At 27.1% G+C, this 21,171-nt stretch overlaps 1 protein-coding gene across 1 annotated transcript in view; it reads left to right on the forward strand.

Moving 5' to 3' along the window:
• The window catches only part of LOC135922778 (uncharacterized), a 44,999-nt gene extending 26,206 nt beyond the window's left edge, over positions 1 to 18,793 (forward strand). Inside the window, exons 9-20 of the mRNA XM_065457246.1 lie at positions 9,203 to 9,679; positions 10,181 to 10,308; positions 10,763 to 10,903; positions 11,360 to 11,414; positions 12,730 to 13,140; positions 13,338 to 13,598; positions 13,873 to 13,998; positions 14,183 to 14,349; positions 17,176 to 17,229; positions 17,791 to 17,855; positions 18,106 to 18,179; positions 18,299 to 18,793. Coding sequence (XP_065313318.1) covers positions 9,203 to 9,679; positions 10,181 to 10,308; positions 10,763 to 10,903; positions 11,360 to 11,414; positions 12,730 to 13,140; positions 13,338 to 13,598; positions 13,873 to 13,998; positions 14,183 to 14,349; positions 17,176 to 17,229; positions 17,791 to 17,855; positions 18,106 to 18,179; positions 18,299 to 18,376 — 2,037 coding nt within the window. The 3' untranslated portion in view covers positions 18,377 to 18,793. The remainder of the gene's footprint in view (positions 1 to 9,202; positions 9,680 to 10,180; positions 10,309 to 10,762; positions 10,904 to 11,359; positions 11,415 to 12,729; positions 13,141 to 13,337; positions 13,599 to 13,872; positions 13,999 to 14,182; positions 14,350 to 17,175; positions 17,230 to 17,790; positions 17,856 to 18,105; positions 18,180 to 18,298) is intronic.
• Positions 18,794 to 21,171: the final 2,378 nt, after the last annotated feature.

Consider the following 21,171-nt stretch of genomic DNA (forward strand, 5'->3'; position numbering starts at 1 on the left):
CTTTTTGAGAACCCAATTTAATAAAATTATGTGATATATTTTTTTTTAAACTTTAGTTTCCTTTTTAAAATTACAATTTTCATTGACTATAAAATAGAGTATATTTAAAACATTTATAATTAAAAAGATAAATTTTAATGTTTATAGATGTTTTCTTATTTTAATTTAATTAATTATTTTTTTTTAGATATAAATTAAGAATTAGGGGTGTACCGATACCACTTTTTGGAGGCCGATCCGATCCGATATTTCGGATATTAAATTGATATCGGCCGATAACCGATCCGATATCATATTTAATTTTGTATTCTGTAAAGATACCAAGGTTTTAATTTGTAATATACTTTTTATTAGTATAACATCTATAATTTAATTATACCATAACTTATGTCATTTAAATATATTATAATGATCAGTTATAGTTTATATTCAATTCTATTGCCTAAAAGTATATAAAATATTTTTATTATAAATCACTTTTATATAATAAGTAACAAAATTAATCTATATACATAATAAGTAATAAACAAATACATTATGAAATTTAAATAAATATTTAAAATAATATTTAACATTAATATATCGAAGATTTCTTTTTAGAAATATTAAAATTTCCTATTTATCAGAAATCAGCCTGCGGCGATGGTAACTGTCAATATCACCAGCTTCACTAAAAACAGATTCTGAAGATATTATCGCACACTTTTATAAACAGAATGCGCAAAAAAATAACAATATGGCAGAATGTTAATTAATTAATTATTATTATTAAAAAAAATATGGATTTCGATTTTATTTATAAAAATAAATGATTTTAAATATAACTTTTTTAAAATTTTTATTTTTGTTAAGGGCGCCATTTTATATAGGATCGGATCGGATCGGCAAATTTTATAATATTGGCTGATAACCGATATTTTATAATAGGTGAAATATCGGCCCGATCTGATCCCATAAAAAATATCGGTACATCCCTACTAAGAATTAATTTATATATAACTATCTAATATTATTATTTTTTTTAAAAAAATAAATAATTATTCAATAAAAATTTTATATTTAAATTATTTTTATCGAAGTTTCGTTTATTATATCAACATTAATGATCTCAGGTATCGGTATTAAATAATAGTTTATAATAAACATTTACAATTAATTAGAACTTACATGCACATTATAATTATATGAGGTTGTTGTTGGTTACTACCAAAGGAAGTGTTAAACGAATCGGTATTTTATATATTTTTTTGTTGGATCAACATTGCCACATATGGTTATAATATATATTTTAAAAAAATCATCGTTTTTGGAAAACGTCTTTGGCCTATAGATCTAGATTCCAGCAGGAATCTAGCATTTTTCCTGAAGCCAACTAGGTGGTTTCGTGTTACGGGGTATGATATATAGTAGATCGGAAGTGGCAGCCTGATTCTATCTCAGAATATATAAAAAATGGACCTTATTGCATTTTAAAAAATAATTGGTTGTTGTTTAGAATTGCTATATGTTGACTTGGCAATAGCTAACATTAACCGTAAAAAGTAAAATGTTTTTATTTGAAAATATACAATAAACAATATGTAATAATTATATAAAATCCAAAAAAAGATAAAATTGAGTTAGATCGCAATTTTTATTTCAAGAGAATCATTGATTTAATCTTGTTGATCTAAACTACCGTTAGTAATATCTTTTTAGTATGGCACAGATATTTTGAGGAACAACATAATTTTTCATATATTAAAATAATGACTAACAACATACCTATTTATTATTTGTGAGTTTTTTCAATAGCCTAACAATTTTGACAAAATATTAGTTGCGCAAAATATGGCTTATTTACGAGTACACTTTGTGAGATACCATTGGGCTTTATAAGTATCAATACAATATCGGATCTCTCAGGGGCGTCATAGCCCTTACAATCTCAGGGGCCTCATAAAAAATTTATTTTTAAAATTACCTTTTTTTTTTTTAGCTAATATATCCAAAATTACTTTTTAGCTAACTACAAAATTATCATTTTTTTTGCTAACTTTATCCAAAATTAGCTTTTTTTAAGCTAACTTTATCCTATATAAAAAAATCAAAATGGGGCTCTTCAAATTTTTGAATGGGCTCCAGCCCCAGCGCACTACTTAGTGATGCTACTAGGATCTCTTAGTGTAGCAACAGGAAATCCTATTATTTTCATTTTAGAATTTTTTTTAATATTAATAGATAATTTGGGCTAAATTTAATATTCTATTTAATGTTAAGAATTAATATATATATATGATTTACAAAAGCATCCTTTATGATATTTTTTAGGATTTCTTGGATACACTTCATTGTATTAATAGCTAAAGTATGTTAGAATTAGATAGATGAAGGTTTATTGTTTATTCAATATTATATTTAAATATAAAAAGTATAAATTTATGATATCAAAAAATTACACCATAATTTGGGTTAGGTATTTAATTTACCCAATTTAAGTCATTCAAGTCATTTTTCCCATCTGGTCTCTGAGTACTTAAATTTAACATTTACAAAAAATAGTATAAATTACAATATAAATATATTTATTACAAAAACAACATAAATGTTAAAATATATTTGAAATAATGAATTCAGACAAAACATTACATTGAGATTGAGGGATGATACAAATTGCTAATAATTGTCATTTCGACATGCCACTAATTAATTGACTCCATTAACTACGATGTTTAGTTGTGCCTAACATTTAATGAATAATTAGTAAAAAAAATTATTTCACATTCATTTTACCTATAAATTCTGTTATTAAAAACATTCTCTATAAGTCATTTTTTAATTCTCACCCAACAGCAACACATAAAACATTTATGCAGATTTCCTCTGGTGTATTTAAAGTACACTCACATTGCATTTTTGTTACCGGACCAGTTATTCATTTGAACATGTCTTATTAGAATCATCTAGCTAAAAAAATATCCTTGGTGAAAGGTAAAAAGTATAGTTTAGAAATTATATATTTAGCTTTGTTTAATTTGATTGAACAATAAGTGGATGATGGGAAGCAAAGCTAATTACCAAAACCCAAGAAGTGATATTGAATTTATTTAACTATTTTATTTAAAGTTGAATCAGTTAGAAGCAAAGACTGAATCCAGTGTATAAGCTCAAAACGTGCTATATATATCCCCCATTAACGACTATTTTGAACGTCCTAACTAAATAAAATTCTAAATATACCATTATATATATTTCTCGAAATAATTGAATTTAATCAGTATCTAATACTTTAATTAAATTATTTAGAATTTTCAGATCTAAATATACTTCAACATCGATTTATTTACTTTATATTATTTTGTAATAGATTTTTTTTTTCCATAAAATTATAATTAGATTTGGCATTGTTAAATTTGTTTCATATCATTATTATCATTATGCACTTTATTTGAAAAGTATAATAAATTTAAATCCTCTTCTCTTTTTCATTATAAAAATAAAAGTCTAGCCAGTAAGTTATTCATTGTACTCAATCACCTCCTTATCATTTTATAAAAAATATTTAAAGTATAAATTTGGGCAGTTGCTCAGATAGTAAAGGGTCACTAATCAGTCTGGGCTCTGGTTGAATTTTTTAATAAAATATTTATTATACTGATTTATTTGCGAAAACCTATATATATAAATTCATAATTAAATTTTATTATGTTATCTTTTTATTTCTTGACGGCTAGACACTATTATAATTTGATTTAAATTATACTTTAAATTTAGCTAACATTTTAATTTATAATTTAATTATTATATGATAAATTTTTTCCTTTCACATTTTCCCCTACTTAACTTTGCCTTTAATTTTTTTAAAAAAATACATATAATTATTTTTTTTTAAAATGCAATTTGTCGTTTTACGGATAAATATATAATTTTTTTTAGCCTTCCTAAAATTTGGATCTATTATATTTAGAAACAAACGAAATTTCTAAAATATTATATATATGACTCCCTTCAATTAATTTTAATGAGGTGATATGTTTGTTTTTCTTTCACTCGATATTTTGATTAAACTATTACAAATAAATGAATGACCGCCCTTATTTTTTTTTAATTTTGGGGAAAAAAGAACAAATATAAAATTTGTTTTTGATTTATTTGTAAGAACAAATTGTATATTTTTTAGTTGGGCAAGACCATAATTATCCCCCCTCCCCTAACTAAATACAGCCCGTCTCCCCTCATCCCCCCATGAAATAATGCAGGTGCCTTTTTTTTGCTATTCTCACATACTTATTAAATAAGTCAATATTGTAATATAAAAATGTCGCATAAATAACCTTAATATTTACATTATTATGATTAATATTACCTATAGTCATTTACTAATTATTTATATTAAGCTATAATATATTGCATATTTTTTTTGCCCTAAGGCCTTGTTTATAGTACGCGGAATACCACGATGTCCAAGCCATACTTAATTTATAAGATACATAATGTAAATTATACAACTATGCTAACTATGCTATCGTATTTTTAAGAGTTACGCATTGTTTGAACGACATCACGATATTTCGCCATAGCCTAATTCTAATTCGAATCTGCTTATTTACCACCATAAATATGACAAGGAGTAATCAAAATATGCAATTTCTGGTCAAAATACGTAAAATAAATTTCCCCACCAAAAGATCAATTTATAGTATTTTTAAGGTTCCGGCAGTTGGGTGCAAAACTATGAAAAGAATTGCTAAGAATCACCTAATGATCTGAATCCCTATTAGATATTATATTTATAAACCTTTAATTATTTATTACAAATTAAAATTTTCGAGTATATCTTCCTGTTTAATTTAAAATAAAATAGTTTTCGATCATTCTTGGTTTTGATCATATATATTATATGCTAAATATTATGAATTAAATTAAAATCTATATTATAAAATTTCTTCACCACAAAAAAGAAAGAAAATTAAGTTTTTTAAAAAAAGCGAGAAAAGATTAAATAAGAAATAAGTAAAAAGGACCTTGAATATCTATCTATGTTTCGCAATAATCTTTTAAAAAAAGGCGAAATAAAAAGAAAAAGATCAATAAAATGGAATTCTTCTCTAATAAAAATAAAATAAATAAATTATAAATTTTTCTAAAAAAAGAAAATAAAAATTTTGAAAAATTTTAAATTTATTATTCTGTCAATTGACGTAAATTCATTTTTAATCTTTTTTTTTTTTAAAGGAGAATATAATTTTCTCCTATTTTTCTATTTTCCATAATTTATTTTGCGTATAAGTTTTATATCTTAATTTAAAAAAATAAAAAATCATTTTCTGATAAAGATTAAAAATACCTCTAAAATATGAAAATAGATTTTTATCTTAGATAATGAATCGTGTAACGTAGCAAAACGTTTATGAGGATTCTTTAATTTTTTATTCTTCGCTTTGGTCTGAGTAGCGAGCGAGAGTTTCATCACCCGATAAGTAAGATAAAAAAAATCAAATATATACATTTTTTTATATGTTTTATTTCCTAAAAAAGAGAATAAGGCTGCGACTTTGAATTGGTAATATGTAGATTATCTTTTAGAATTTCTAAATAGCAGTCTGAATAGAATTATGATTTTGTTATTAAATTTTATTTCAAAAACTAAAAAGTTTGTCCTGCGCTGCTTTTCTGAATAGAATGCTTTATTCAAAATTAAGAAGGAGTTATATAACTTGAGGCAATTATATTTATTTTTTTTGCCCCTCCATAGAACGGAACAATTTTATTTGGTCTCAAAAACGGTGACAGATCTTGTTTTCTGTTTTTTTGATATTTAGAGGAGTAAGTACTGGAAATAGTCATGTGCGTCTTATTTCTAAAAACAGGCTTTTTAGCCTTAAACAGCCTAAAAAGAAAGAGGATATTTAGATTTATGTAAGTTGTAACGTGCTTTTGTTTTATTTGTATAAAATAAATATAATAATGTTAAAACAAATCAAAAATAAGGATTTCCTAGTTCAAAATCTGGTTAGCTTTGGCTATACAAAAATAAATTTTAAAAATAAGACGCACCAGGACAAGGCCTAAGCATTTAGACGCCTGAAATTTTAAAAGCATTTGGATATACCTTGTAAATATTAGTTTCACAATCGAATTTATTTGCCGTCATTTATCAAAAATAATAGACCTTGCAGAGATCGATATTTTAGAGCCGGCCTTGAAAATTTTTTGGTCGGCCCTGGTTTTTATTTATCATCATTTTACGGACCGGCGCGTTCTGAAAATTTTGTTTATTTGAATAATTTTGTTTCTATTTTGTAAATTATTTCGAAAGGGAATCAAAAATATGAGCATTAAAAAAATATTAAACGGTCTATTACATGATTTTCCAACTGGTTAATTGGTATAATTTAAATTTATTTCTTAAAAATCGACCCGCCCCGTATATTTTTTTAATTTTAAAATATTTAGTCCCGGCCCGGATTTTTTAATGTTTTAATCCCGGCTGGATATTTGAAATTATAATATTTAGAAGACCCGGGGCATCCGGAGTCTGCAAATCTCTGATAATAATAAATGATAAACTAAGAAAAAGTTTCATCGTTTTACCGAATTACCTAATTTACGAGTTAAAAAAAAATGTTTCTTGTTCTTATTTGTAAATTATTTGGAAAAACAAATAAAAAATTCTGGAAGGAACGTTGGAAGGAGGGCACTTCTCAATGGTCTACCAAATCAAAATAGTAAACCAAATTATCGAAAAATAAATGGAAATCCAAATTAAGGGAAAATAGGAAATCCATTTCATGGCAAAAAAAAAGAAATTAAAAAACAAATCCCTCCTCTACTTTCCTCCAATTTTATTCTAATATCAATAGTGCCCACTTCACTACCCTCTTCCAATTTCAATAATGATATGCCTTACCCCCTCCCTTTCCACCATGAAGTGGATATCTACGGTTAAGAAAAGATGAATTAAGGGGAACAAGAGAAAATAAGAGAATAGAGAAGAATTAAGTATACAACATTTATTTTATCGAAAAATCAATAAGAAGGTTTACTATTTTTTTATAACCAAAACAACTTTTTCTCAAATAAAGATAAGTCTAATTATAAATAACTCCATAAGGTGATCACTCTGGTGCGGTTAGTGTTTTAGTCAACTTACACAAAATTCGACCCCTTGTAAAATTTCATATAGGATTATGTCAGGGAAGGGAACGAATTAAAGAGATTCAGGATAAGGAGATGGTCATATTTGGAAGTTTTATTTTTTTTCTACAAATCCTTAAACTTTCTTCTTCTTTTTTAAACCACCCCTCCCCTCTTTCATTTTTTCATAATTTTTTTTTTTATAAAAAGTTTTATTGATTTTTAAAAAGCAAGTTTTATTTTGTATTCGTATATTTTTTTGTATGATAATTTTACCGTTATAAAAAAAATAATATGCCTAATTCATAAAGAGCCATTTTATAACCCTCAGAGTCAACGACTTTTGTCTAATTTGATTCAGAGAATTTCTTCTTGCTTTTTTAAAACTGTATTCTCTATCATTTTAAGACAAATCTTTCCCAAATAGAAATATTTATAAAAAGTTCAAACTTTCCCCTCTCACCTCTTTTCAAAATTTGTTACAAATTATTATTTACTCGTAAAATTAAAAAAAAATACTTCTTTTTTTTTGAAATTTTAATTGACGAGGTTTAAAGAGTGCGGTTGTGTATAAGGGTTATATTTTCTTATTTTGTTCATATATACAAATTGTATTTATTTTGATCATTCTTTGCTTATTTATGCTAAGATTATAAAAAGTTGCTTACAGAACTTCTGTAAAATGATCACATTTATTATAAACCAATATCAAAGTGGTCACTTTAAATTGGAGGATGATTTGATTTCTGTCCCATGTCTATTATATCGATTTTTTAATTATATCTTCTTTTTTTTTCGCGAATAACCAAAAGTCTAAAATATTTTTATTTTTTTTTCCTCGAAAGTTTTTCTGCTTAACGTCAATCATTTACCAATTTATAATTGAAAATCTTTTTAAAAGGGAACTATTTAAAAATAATTTGTAGCATTTTGGACCGGGATTAATATAATTTTTTTTATAGAAATAGATTATAAATTTTAATTGTTTTTTTTTAAAAAAAATTTATATTTTGTGTGCAAGGGCTGACTGGCCATAATATACATAATTTGGGGTAAGTTGATCTATTCTAAAATTTAGATTGGGTCTCCTTAAGGCCTTAATAAAATGGGGGTTAGACTCTAGTATAGTGATCTGCATCGGGCCTAATTTTTCAAGCCCGGCCCGGCCCGAGAACCCGAAATTTTTTAAAAAAGTTTTGCCAGCTCGGCCCGAACTCGAAAATTTTTTTAAAAAATTAACCAGCCCGACCCGAATTTATTTAAATGTAGAAATTAATTTTTATAATTACTCAAAATAAAAGACATATGTTATATGGCGTTTAGTTTCAATAAATAAAATCAAAAAATTTTATTCATAAAAAATTTAATATAAATTGATAAATTTATAGATATATTTTAAAAAATTTCCAAGGTCCGACCCGACCCAGCCCGATTTTTTTATAAAAATATTAGGCCCGGCCCGAACCCGATTATTTTAAATCGTTCGGGCCGGGCACGGGCCGGGTCTAACTTTGCAGATCTCTACTCTAGTATACTTATAGGTCTAATTATTTTCATTAAATTTTTTATATAATTTTTTTATTATAATTTTTGTTTCATATTTTTTAGTTACAAATTTAGCAATAGGATTAATTAATAAACAAATTTCCTGTAATTACGATATTTCGAATCCAGTAATATGATATTTTAACTTTTCGATATGCTTAATATTTGTTTTATATATTTTGCAATCGTCTCTGAATTAATGTTGAATGGACACCTAAATGGAGGGGACCCTTGGCTTTATATACTACCCCTGTCATGGTGTTTACTTACAGATTTATCTCATAATATTTATATACCCACCCTATATACGAATATAAAACTTTTATAATTCATTTTAATATTCTCGATAATTTTACCTGCTAAATTTAGTCAAGTGTAAATCTGTATACTTTTAGTGCTGTCTTATTAAAATAAAAATACTCCTTTTATTTTTAAATTTATTTTGTCCTTTATTTAAATTACACTACATTTTACAGAGTAAAAATTATTAATAATGTTGTTTTAAAATTTAATTCTTAATTATAAAATATTCCCTATAAAGGCCAAGCTAGAGAAGGAACCATACATATGGCAACAGGACAAGCAAATCGGTTCCAGAGTTGCAAAATCTATGGCTTTATCTCCCTCCTACTCAGACAACCTTTTCCTCGAGGAGCCCGGCGAAGGCACCCTGAGAAGTCGGCTCAAAAACTATGACAAGATCCAACTTAAGAGCAAAATCCTCTTCATATCGTCCGTCCTACTTGTGACCTTGACAGTGGTACTCCTATTCGTAGGTGTTTACCTTTTACTACATTACCGCAGAAACAAGAAGCTAAAAGAAGACGGAGACGGTTACGAAAAAGGGCTTATTGAAGATATGGGCAGCGATGAAAATACGGAAAGTGAGGAACTAGGATTGAAAGGCCGCGAGAAAGAGGGAAGCGCGACGAGGTACGCTACCCCCAAATGGGCCCGTCCACGTCAATCCGCTACCCCACAGAGTAGCGAAGATAAGGACCGGAGTTCGAGGAAAAAGGTAATATTGAAAATTAGTTGTGTATTTATATCTTCCTTCTTTACGTTTATTCACGCACATTTTTTTTCGCGTTACCAATTTGTATTGATGAATAAAACTTTATCAAAATTGAATTCTTCATTAGTTTAGAGTGATAACTTCACTCAAAATTTCTCTCTAACATTACGCTTATATTAGTTAAAAATAATAATTTTTGAACTATTTTATTCTTTTTTAACAACCAGAATTACAAATTATATTATTATTTTCAATCAAAATCCCGGAAAACTTTGATTATCTTACTCGTTATCATTTTCCCTAAACTTACTGACATTCACTGTTTTAAAAATTCAATATTAGGATTTCGCTTCATTTTCACATTGTTTATGTCTGTCAAAAGACTAAATTTAAATAATCGACGGTTTTACTTTTAGGAAAATTGAAATAGCCCACACAAAATTTAAGATTTTAATTTTATTTTTTTGGCACTTATTCCATCCCTTTTTCAAATCAATTATTTAGGAATCGAATTCTCCCAAACAATCCCCTACGTTGGCTGGTCAAGAAAATATAGGGTTGATGAAGAATTTGGCAGCTTTTTTCATTCGGGACAAAGAGACGAACAAATCCCAAAAGTCTAGAAACGTTAAGTAAGCAGGGAAGGGGAAATTTTGCAAAATTTATTTTGATTATTATTAAAGCAAAAAGAAAATAAAATAGAATAAAAAATTAGAGTAAATGACCTTCCTTAAATATTAGCAATTTCATAACCAGAATATATTATTTTCTAAATATTGAATCGCCCAACATTACTTTAAAAGTCTTGTCATTCCTGATTCTATTTTTATTAGGATTTTCGTAAACTGCTTAAAATAAAAATGAAGATGAAAAAAACCAATGAAGATTTTTCTTGAAAATGCTCTGATCAAATTTGGCCTAAAATTTCAAATCATTTTGAATTCTTATGTACATATAAAATCTTTTCATGATGGAATCACAAATTTTTTTTATAAAAAAGGATTTCAATTTTGAAGATCTTTAAAGTTTTTTCTCAAAATGTTTGCGGAAAAAATATATACTTATTTAAATTTACTAACAACATAGGACGACTGATAAGAACAGAAAGAAAAATAGTGTGATTAAAACCGGTTCCCAAAAGGACGCCAGAAAATTTAGCGAAAACAGTCTGAACCATCATTTGGTTACCAATAATCCGGGGTCTGCGCAGAGCAGAAGAAATACATGGTAAGAAAAAAAGAAGGATTAAAATTTATTTAAGAGAGGAGGAATAAGAATAGCAGAAATAAAGTATATAAGAAGTTAAAAGTAACATAGTGGGAGAATTTTTTTTAAAAATTATTTAAATATAGGGACTCAATTTTTCATAAAATTTAAAATTATTATCATGTTAATAAGCTGCAGAGGCTCGGAACATTTCGTAACCAAAAAGTGATATATTTTCGAGAAACATGGGGATTAGGATGGAAACATTAGTTTAAAAATTATCATACCGAGATTTTCAGAATTTTTCGATTTCTCAGAAACACTAGGAACAGTTATGAAAGTAAAAATTTTAATGGAAAGATATGGTAAGACAAAAAAAAGTTCTTTTAGGATCCCTTATTATAATATAATACACAATTTCGATAACTAACATTTTATATTTTTTTGATTTTTTTATTATTATTTTGCGGTTATCAGGAACGAAGAAGGTTTAATCAACAAAATGGATCCCACTACTGGTCGTTTAGTATTGGTAAAATTAATTAAAAAGATATTCTTATCCTTCCCTCATGGCTAATTATACAAATACAAAACGGTATATATTTGTATTCTCCACCCCAAATAACTCTGAATGAGGAGTTGCCCTGCATACACGCTATATTTTTGTCTATTTTTATATAATTCGCGCTAACTATGAATGCAGGGTTATGTGTTAAAGAAGCAAAAAAGGAAGATGATTTAAGTGAATGTTTTATCTCAGGGCTGGTAACGTTATTGATTGTCCTTACTAAGAATTTTTACTTATTACGACTTACAACTCTTTCTATCCTATCTAATACAGTCTATTTCTATTTAATTAAATATATATTAGTGATTTAAATCGGACCTAATTTTTCAAGCCCGGCCCAGCCAGAAAATTTTTTTATTTGTCCCGGAAAGCCCGAACCTAAATAAAAATATAATTATTTGTCCGCCCGGCCAGGCCCGGATTAATTTAAATATGGAAAAATAATTTTTTTTTATTGTAAAAAAAATATTATTCAAATAAAATATTAGCTTCTTGTTTCTTGCAAGAGTTTAAAATATATCAATTTATTTGACAAAATGTAATATCATATTTGAAAATTTAAGCCCGACCCGAAATTTTTAAAAAATATTAGGCCCAACCCAGCCTAATCCGAAATTATTTTAAAAAAATAAGGGTACGGACCTGGCCGTAATTTGCAGAATTCTAATATATATATCATTAGCTTGCAGATTGTTATTATATAGATCTCGAAGTGAGCTTATTTGAATATTTTCTTTAACTTAAGGGTTTGTGTTTTATGATTAGTTAGATTAGAGAATTGATACGAGAAATAGAATAAATATTCCCACTCCCCTATTAAAAGCAGATTTTTTTTTTATTAAAGATATCAGATTAAGGATAAGGAGGTTGATCTATATGACTTAATCGTTTAAACTCTTTTTGACAACATATTATTTGTTTATTAGTCAAGGCTCAGGAAAAATTATTAGAAACCTAAGATGATTTAATATGATAAATAATAAGTGGGGATTCCATTTTCATAATATTTTTCATAATTGAAATTAACCATTCGAAAGTAGGAGCTAAGTTCCAATTAGCACAAAGCTGGTTGGGAATCGGCGAGGAAACATGTTAGGCATATTATTAAATGGCGTGAGTATATGCGATGAAAAAAAGGATAGGAGGCCCTTCTCCCATAAAATGAAAACATTTAACAGGAAAGGATCGAGATCTTGTAAGGCGATGCAAATCGTGTTTAATAGGTTTTCGAAAATTCTGATCACCAATATGAGAGATAATCTTTTTTATTAACAAAAAGGAATATATGTCGAAACGTTTAGCCCACCGCCAACTCACGCTTAACGAATGGTCAAACTCGCTCTGTGATTACGTGCCTTCACCGTTTACGGAAGCTTCCTCTTTCCACTCCACCGATCTCGATTTACTTCCTCCCAAATCCCTTAGTTCTCCAAAGGTTCAATACGAAATACTTCTCAAGGAATGGAGATATTTGCTGCTCCCGGGTGAGACCGAGAAGAAAGGGGACGATTCGGCCCTTCAGAATGGCTCGGTGGAATATTTGGCCGATAAAGCGACGGAAATTATAGAGAATATTTCAGAAACGACAAGCACTCCGGAGATCAAGCCTGTTGAATCAAAGAATGACGAAAAATCGCGCCGTAGGCGATCTATATGGCTCAAGGCCGAAAACGGAGCCCGTCTTTCTCAAGTTTTTTCTCTTTTATTAATTAAAATGAGGGAATGTAAAACTCCTTTTATTTTTATCTAAAGATTATTGGTTCGAAATAAATTATAAACCATAAATGATTCATATTTATCAAAAATTAATGTACCGTAAGGGATAGGTGAAGGTTGTAACTTATGGGCGGTTTTAATAGACTTATACAGATTAGAATTTTTTTCCAGGCCAGGAACCCATGGGGTACCTTACCTTACCCTTTCAATAGAATAGAATTGGCATGGCGAAGGACTGAAAACGGAGAATCCTCTAACACGCGAATCTCGAAAGAAACTAATGCCTCAACAATTTTAGAGGGTAACGAATCAAAGGCGAATTATCTCAAGTTTATAAACGCCAGTCCTATTTGCGAGTCAGATCCCAGACGACCTATTTACATTGCGGCCCAAGGCCCTGTTGAACACGAATCGGCATGTGACTTTTGGCAGGTAATAAATCTTTTTTTTTGCATTCAGTTAAAAAGGATTTAAAAACTTGTAAGCTTTTTATCATAAAGAATAAATTTGTTCAATTTTATAATTAATATTCCTAAACTTGTTATAAAATCAAGTGATTAATGGGAATTAGAATAATTATAAAAATAAAATATATTTCGAAACTATATATTTTAAGATTAAGATTGTTTATCTGAATGTTGTTCCAGTCACAAGATTTTAATTTATTCATTATATTTATTTTTTTTATCTTAAAAAATGCAAAAAGTTGGTATGGGATCGTGGTATTTGCATAATAGTTAACCTGACTTCGAAGCAGGAGTACCTGGAGGAGAAACAGACCCATTTCAAGTACTGGCCAGACAAAGGGGTCCAACTCTACGACATTTATGAAGTTTCTCACATTTCTTTGCTCTCTTATACTTCATTCTATCATATTATGTTGTCTATTATTTTCTTATCACCTTTCCTATTAGACTAATTTGCAATTTCATTCATTTAATTTTCTTCTATTCTATTTTTTCATGTTTTATTTACTTTATTCTATTCTTTTTCCGTAAATTATATTTAAAAAATAGGTATATCTAGTGAGCGAGCATTTGTGGTGCAATGATTACGTTGTGAGAAGCTTTTACCTGAAAAATTTATCCTCCAACGAAACGCGAACCCTGACTTCTTTCCATTACACGGCCTGGTGCTCGGATGGTGTCCCTAGTGACACAAAAACTTTGCTCGAATTTAGGAGGTTTTAAAACCGTTATATGTTTAAGTAGGTTCATGGGGGTGGTTACATATTTAAATCTAGGGGTGTACCAATACAGTTAGAGGCCGGCATTATCCGACCCGATACAAATTCGACCGATGATATCTTCTATCCTATTTTTAATTATAACATTATCGGGGTATATTAATTAGAAAAAAAATTGCATATGAAAATTGTTTAATATATTTTTTATATAATGTGAGCAGAAAATTATTTAAATAAAGGAAATATGCATATCCTCAAAAAATAGGCACACTCCTTGTTTAAATTATTTTTGAGGAAAACCCCAGTTAGCGAAGAAATATAGGAAGTACGGAAGGAAGAATAAAGAGAAAAAAAATAGTTTGAAAAAGTGAGAGATTGAAGCCGTTTTTATTTTAATTCACAATTCCTCCATCTTCGTCTCCAACCCCATTTCCTTTATCATATCGTATTAGTTTCTGGCATCATTTTTGTGATTTAGCAATTTATTTAAAAGAAAATAATAAAAAGCCATCGAAAAAATTATTTTACAACCATAATTTTCTTTCTTTGACTTGTTTTTTTTCATGAAAAAAAACGTATCCAAAAAAATTTAATAATTGCATAGTCACAAAAGTGATGGGTGAGGCTATATTTTTTTAAAAAATTTTGAATCTTATTTAAAAAATAAAAAACTTTCGATTTTAAAAGAATATTAATTTTAAACGTTTTTTAGGCCACTTCTTAGTATTATCTTGTTTTTTTTTAAAAAAAGTAAAAATAACTTTTTTAAACTTATTTTTTATATTAAACGTATTATTAGCCATTCTTTATTAAAAAATTCAAAAAATAATAGGCATAACTTAAATTAATGTAATATATACCCTAAGTACAGGGTTCTAACTACTTCACAATTTTTGGTCGAAATTAAGTCAGGGCTTCAACATTTACAATAAAAAATTTTTTTTATTTAAAATTCATTAAAACCTTTGTTTTTAAAAGAATTTTAATTTTAACGTTTTTTGTAGCTACTTTCTAGTTAAAAAAACGACTTTTTTTTCCCTATCTTTTAACAATTTTTAACTTATTTTATTTTTATTTTAGGACGTATTATTAGCCATTCATTAGATTCAAAAAAATTACCAACTTTTTACTTAAATTCATGTAATTACTTAAGTACAGGGTTTTACTTCACAATTGTCGAAATTAGGTCAGGGAGTATCTATTATATTTTTAATTTTTAAAAATATTTAAAAATGTATTCCTTGATTACAACATGGGAGGTTATATTTTTTAAACATATTACTCTTCTGCAAAATTAATTGAAGTGGAGATAAAACCCTGTTATATATGCGATGCTCTCTAAAATTTAAATTTAATAATTCTCACAAAGGAATATGCAACTGAAAATATCATATTTAAGAAGTTAAATGCTTAGCCTTAGAATTTATTTGTTTAATTTATTTTTAAAAAAAATTAATTTGTCACTCTAAAAAGAATATTATAACTGATTTTTTGATACCATTTTTTGCATCTACTTCTTACTGATTTAAATAAAAACTTAATAAAGAGAGCTATTTTTTTAAATTTTACCAATTTTTCTTTTTTAATTGTTAATAAAAAATTTGCTTGCCTTATCCCCATACTCATCTCTTTATGGTATATTGTGATTTACTTTTTAAAATTTATTCAAATTTAAAACTAAAAAAATTTATATTTCCTTTCGTTTTTCGTTTTTTAAATGTATATTTCTTTTCATCGCAGTATATATTAGAGCGCAAGTCGGGTTCCGGCAGGCATGAATTTAAAAATTATATATTTTAGAAAAAATATAAAAATGTCAACGATAATTAAAATTTTCTCTGTGATAAAGATAAAATACAAATTAGTGATTTTTTTTGAAACCTTACATCATAAAAGCGCATTCTAATTTATGTTTTTAATTTAAAATTTCAAGCCGGACTCCGGCTAAAGATAAAATTTGATTTGTGAGCTCTAGTCTAGATATATAAAATTACGATGTCTTTTCATTATCATAAATTCCCTCTTTTATCGTGTCAGATTACATAAATTATATTTATATTATTATGTCAAATAAAAATAAAACCCCCCAATTTTTTTTAAATCAATAAAATTCGAGAATGCCTTTCTTACAAAAATAAATTTATAACGACTTCTAAGATTTTGGAAAGTTTTGGATTCAATTTTTTTTTCTCCTCCGAAAATTAAATGAAGGTAAACCATTTCTTGTCAGTTTTTATAAATATTGATATCGTAATTGGTTTGAAATGTATATTTATCGTTGTTCATATATATATATTTTTTCAATCTTTTTTAAAAGAGAATATTTTTTGCGCATTATCACTATGGTTAGTTTATATTTCTTTTTTTTCTATTATTATTAGCTAGCAAATAAATGTTCTCTTATTTGTCGCATGCCCATTTTCGATGTTATCGCTTATCCACTTTATTTATTATTATTTTTTGTATCATTTGAGAGCGGGATATCGAAAATCCACTCAATTTACATGCAAGATTCTTAGCTCGATGCAAAGTTTTTTTTTAATACAAAAATGTCTAAATTTAAATTTTGATTGGCTAAGATTTTTGAAAAGTAGTAAAAAAATTTTAGAAACTAATCCGCATTCCTTCATTTATCTATAAACATATTATGATGATTTAGATCACGTGCTGTAATCATACTTCTTTTTATGCTTTGTGGCGTCGATCGCTTACGCTATATAGCTTCCCTTTATAAAATATATAGCAGATATGATCGGCTCTTTGCCTTTGTGTTGTTATTAAAATTATTTATTCCTATTTTAATTTTTTTTGTATATAAAAAAGGAAAATCAACAAATCATACAAAGGGAGATCTACACCTATCGTTGTCCATTGCAGGTTTATTTTTTTTTGTAATACTATTTTTTCGCTCTAGATGCATAAACCATTTTTTGGACAGATTGAATCCCAGTAGGAAGATATTTACTCATTGAAATATTTTGGGATTCAATTAAGGCCATGTCAATACTCGTTGAAAGAGGAGTTAAATGTGATTATTAAATTGATTCTAAGATTTTTAATTATCATTTTTATTTGTAACAGGTAAACAAATTGAATACACATAGTGTTAAACAGCTTGATTTGAACCGAATTTTAAAAACGGCTAACTAAATATTTTGGCCAGAAATAATTTGCCTGAGCCTCAATATTTTGTTAATAGATGTCCAAACCTTTGTGTCATCTATTAGCACAATTTTCAGTCTTGCGTTATATTTTTTTGGATTAAATATTAAGTTGGCCGTTTTTGAGAATCGACTCAAATTGAGTCGTTTAACAACACTAAACACAGGTATATAATATTGTTATAAAGGTTGGTTTTTAAAAATTTATCTTATTCCATCAATTTCATATTTAATAATTTATGTTTAAAATTTTAAATAAAAATAAATTTTTGTAAAGCGATGGATCAGGACGTACTGGAACGTACATATTAATAGATATGATTCTATCTCGATTAAATAAAGGTTTTTAAAATCATTGTTTAATTCAAGAATTATACTAATTCGAGCATTATTGAGTGAAAGGATATTATTTAAATAGTTTTTGGGATGCAAATAATTATTCATGATTGAAAATTAAGGAGTAAAATTTTTAAGTTCTATTCAATGACGCAATGACTTGACTACCACCGTTATATCATCAAAATTCAACATTTTTGATGATATATTTTCCTGTACTTAATCGTATTTTTTGTAAAAATAAATAATTACGAAGGGGTGAAAGAAATCGATATAGAAGCATCCGTGGAATACCTGAGAGATCAGAGGATGAAGATGGTCGCTACTAAAGTTAACTCTTTCTTTTTCCTTATTATTATGTTTATTATTTATAAGAATAAACGAAAAAAATATATATGAAATTTCAATAAATATTTTGATTAAAATATTTTTTTATTAAAAAAAAATAGGAACAATACGAATTTTCTTTCTTGGCCATCAGCGAAGAAGTACAAAACATACTTAAAGCTTTGATTCCCTCATCTTGAAATATTGCTTTTGGGAAATTTTGAAATTATTCATGAATTATTGTAATTTATAATAATTACACACTATTTATATTCTTAAGTATATAATTTTTGATTTTTTTCCTTTATCAAACGATTTCTCGCAAATAAATAATATAAAGTTTTTTAATGGAAAATTAGGGTTTATTTGCGAAAAAAAGGTTTTTTGTGAGATGGACCAAAACGCCCCATTATTATATGTATACGTAATTATGTTTAGCTTTATACTTACTACCCTTTTATTTTTAATTTAAAAATAATATTCATGTATTGCGGTTAATTATAATAAAGATGTATATTTATTTATAAAATTATTTATAACCCCATTTTTTATTTTATATTCTCTATTGCCTTATTATTTTATAAAATATAAATATTTCCCCCACTCCCCAAATATGTGGCAATGTAAATTATTTTTATTACATTTTATATTAATCATTTATAAAACTTTTTATAATTTATAATTATTTATTATATTAAATTTTTTTAAAAAAAAATAAATGTATTAATTTCTTTCTTTTCAAAAATTCCTTTTTATTTTATCTATATTTCAATCAAAAAGAACCCGTAAATATTTAGGCAAAGTCAAATTTAAAATTTTAAAAACTTGCAGAATCTATTATCTATCTCAGCAAATGCCTCAGAATAGAAACATAAAAAAGCAGTTTTAAATCAATATAGTATGGTCTACTTGTGTTCAATACACTTAAAAATGTACTAAATCTCCATTACATTGCTAAATACTTGAGGTGGCCATCCACTTTGTTTGGTTGGCTCGTTTTAGAACACACTATTTAGTCTTGACGCACCGATACCACCTATTTAGCGGATACCGATGTCCAAACCAACACCGCCAAAAAAACAGAATTTATAACCGGGACAGATAAGAACCTGAATCAAAACTTGTGACTCTTAAAATTAAAAAAAGAATTGGCCCTTGAACCGGTTATAATAAACTTATAGATAGGGCTAAGAATATGGGTCAAAATAAAGTTAATTTCCATAAAGCAATCCAAATAATGATTTTACTCTTTTTAATTAATTATTTTTGTTTAAAATATAAGAATATAGGTATTTATTTGAGGTCGTTAACAAGTTATATATTTAGCTATCGCTTGTTAATTTGGATCTGGGAATATACCCATGGAGGAATGGATCTATTTTAAAATGAATCGCATTAATTTTTGAAGCTATAAAATTTAAAAAAAATTGTACGGTGATTGTTGTTTATTAGGCCCTATTCGAAAACTAATCAAGTAACAAATTATTTGTTTCAATTCCTAAACGAATTGAATCATTTATGTGAATGCAAATCAAATAAGAATAGTAAATTTTATTTTTAAGAATTGTGAATTGTTCGATAAAATAATCGAACACGAATAATTCATTATTCGCTTCGTATTATATTTTAAGCCTATTCTTAGAAGATGCTCATCATAAAACTTTCACGGGTCTACTAGAGTCATTATCAGTAAACTTTCCTAGTAACTCCGGAACAAGGCGAAAGGAGCACAACCTTTTCCTGTCTCGCATAAGAATCTGTCGAGTGGCTAAGCTGATGTATCGTATTGACTTGTTTTTATTGTCCTTATCAAATTTGTTTTATTTAAGTTATTTAGCCCTTTAAAGTCCTGTGAGCTAATTTGACATCATCATATTGCATAATTTAACATTTTAAAATAAATATAGAATGTATCCAATCATATTTTTTAATCAAAAAAAATATGCTCTTGTTTTTATTTTATTATCACGTAACTTTCGACTATATTTCCGTTTCGATTTTTTCTAAATTACTTGATTTTACATTTTAATTGAAAAATTCTGAAAAGTCTTAATTTTATAAAGAAGACAAAATATTCAAGTATGTCCTCATGAATTTATATATTTTTTTAAATTTTATAAATTTTTGTAAATACAATTTTAAAATTATGATCCCAAATTAATTCATTGGGAATTTAATAAGTTATTTTATTAACATTGAATTTAAATATTTTATTTTTATAGATGTCAAATAAAATAATTATAATTGAAGGTGATATTTCGGAAACAGATATTGATGATAGTGAAATTTTAATCATCCCATTGTCAATATGGATATAGATTCACCCATAAATGCACTTCACACCAATTACCTAAAAGGTTGCAATTTGAAAAGCGATCGCGATCTCAAGAAAAAGGGGAGAGGTAGTTTCGACTACAAAATTGACATTAATAATAATATAATTGTCAAATGGTTTGACCACAAATTTGTTCATGTTATATCATCCTTCAATACTATCGACCCAATAGAAGATGTGAGGCGATGGTTCTTGACGGGAAAAATTTTTATTCAGATCACTAGGCCTTGTATTTTAAAAAAATATAATGAAGGAATGGGAGAGATTTACACTATATGCTAGTGGAATGCTACAGAGTAGATATAAAAGGTAGAAGGTTCTATCTTCGAATAATATTTCAATTGATACCTGCATTGTGAATGCATGGTTATTGTATCGAAGACATTTACTTCAAAAAAAAATGAATATAAAACTTTTTTTTTTAATTCTCAAATAGTGACTGCTTTATCAATGGCAGGTAAAATTAGTAAAAGAAAAATACAAAAAGGATCTAAGTTACCTCAGATAATATCAGACGTTAGATACGATAATATAGAGCACTAGCCAGAAGCTTCCAACACTTGAAAAAGGTGTAAACTATGTGTTAGCGCATAATTAAGAAAAAGTGTGAAAAATGTGAAATTTATTTATTTAACCAGGATAGGAATTGTTTTAAAACAT

This window comes from Gordionus sp. m RMFG-2023, chromosome 1, assembly GCF_954871325.1.
Source record: "Gordionus sp. m RMFG-2023 chromosome 1, tfGorSpeb1-WG-v2, whole genome shotgun sequence".
Lineage (NCBI taxonomy): Eukaryota > Metazoa > Nematomorpha > Gordioida > Chordodea > Parachordodidae > Gordionus > Gordionus sp. m RMFG-2023.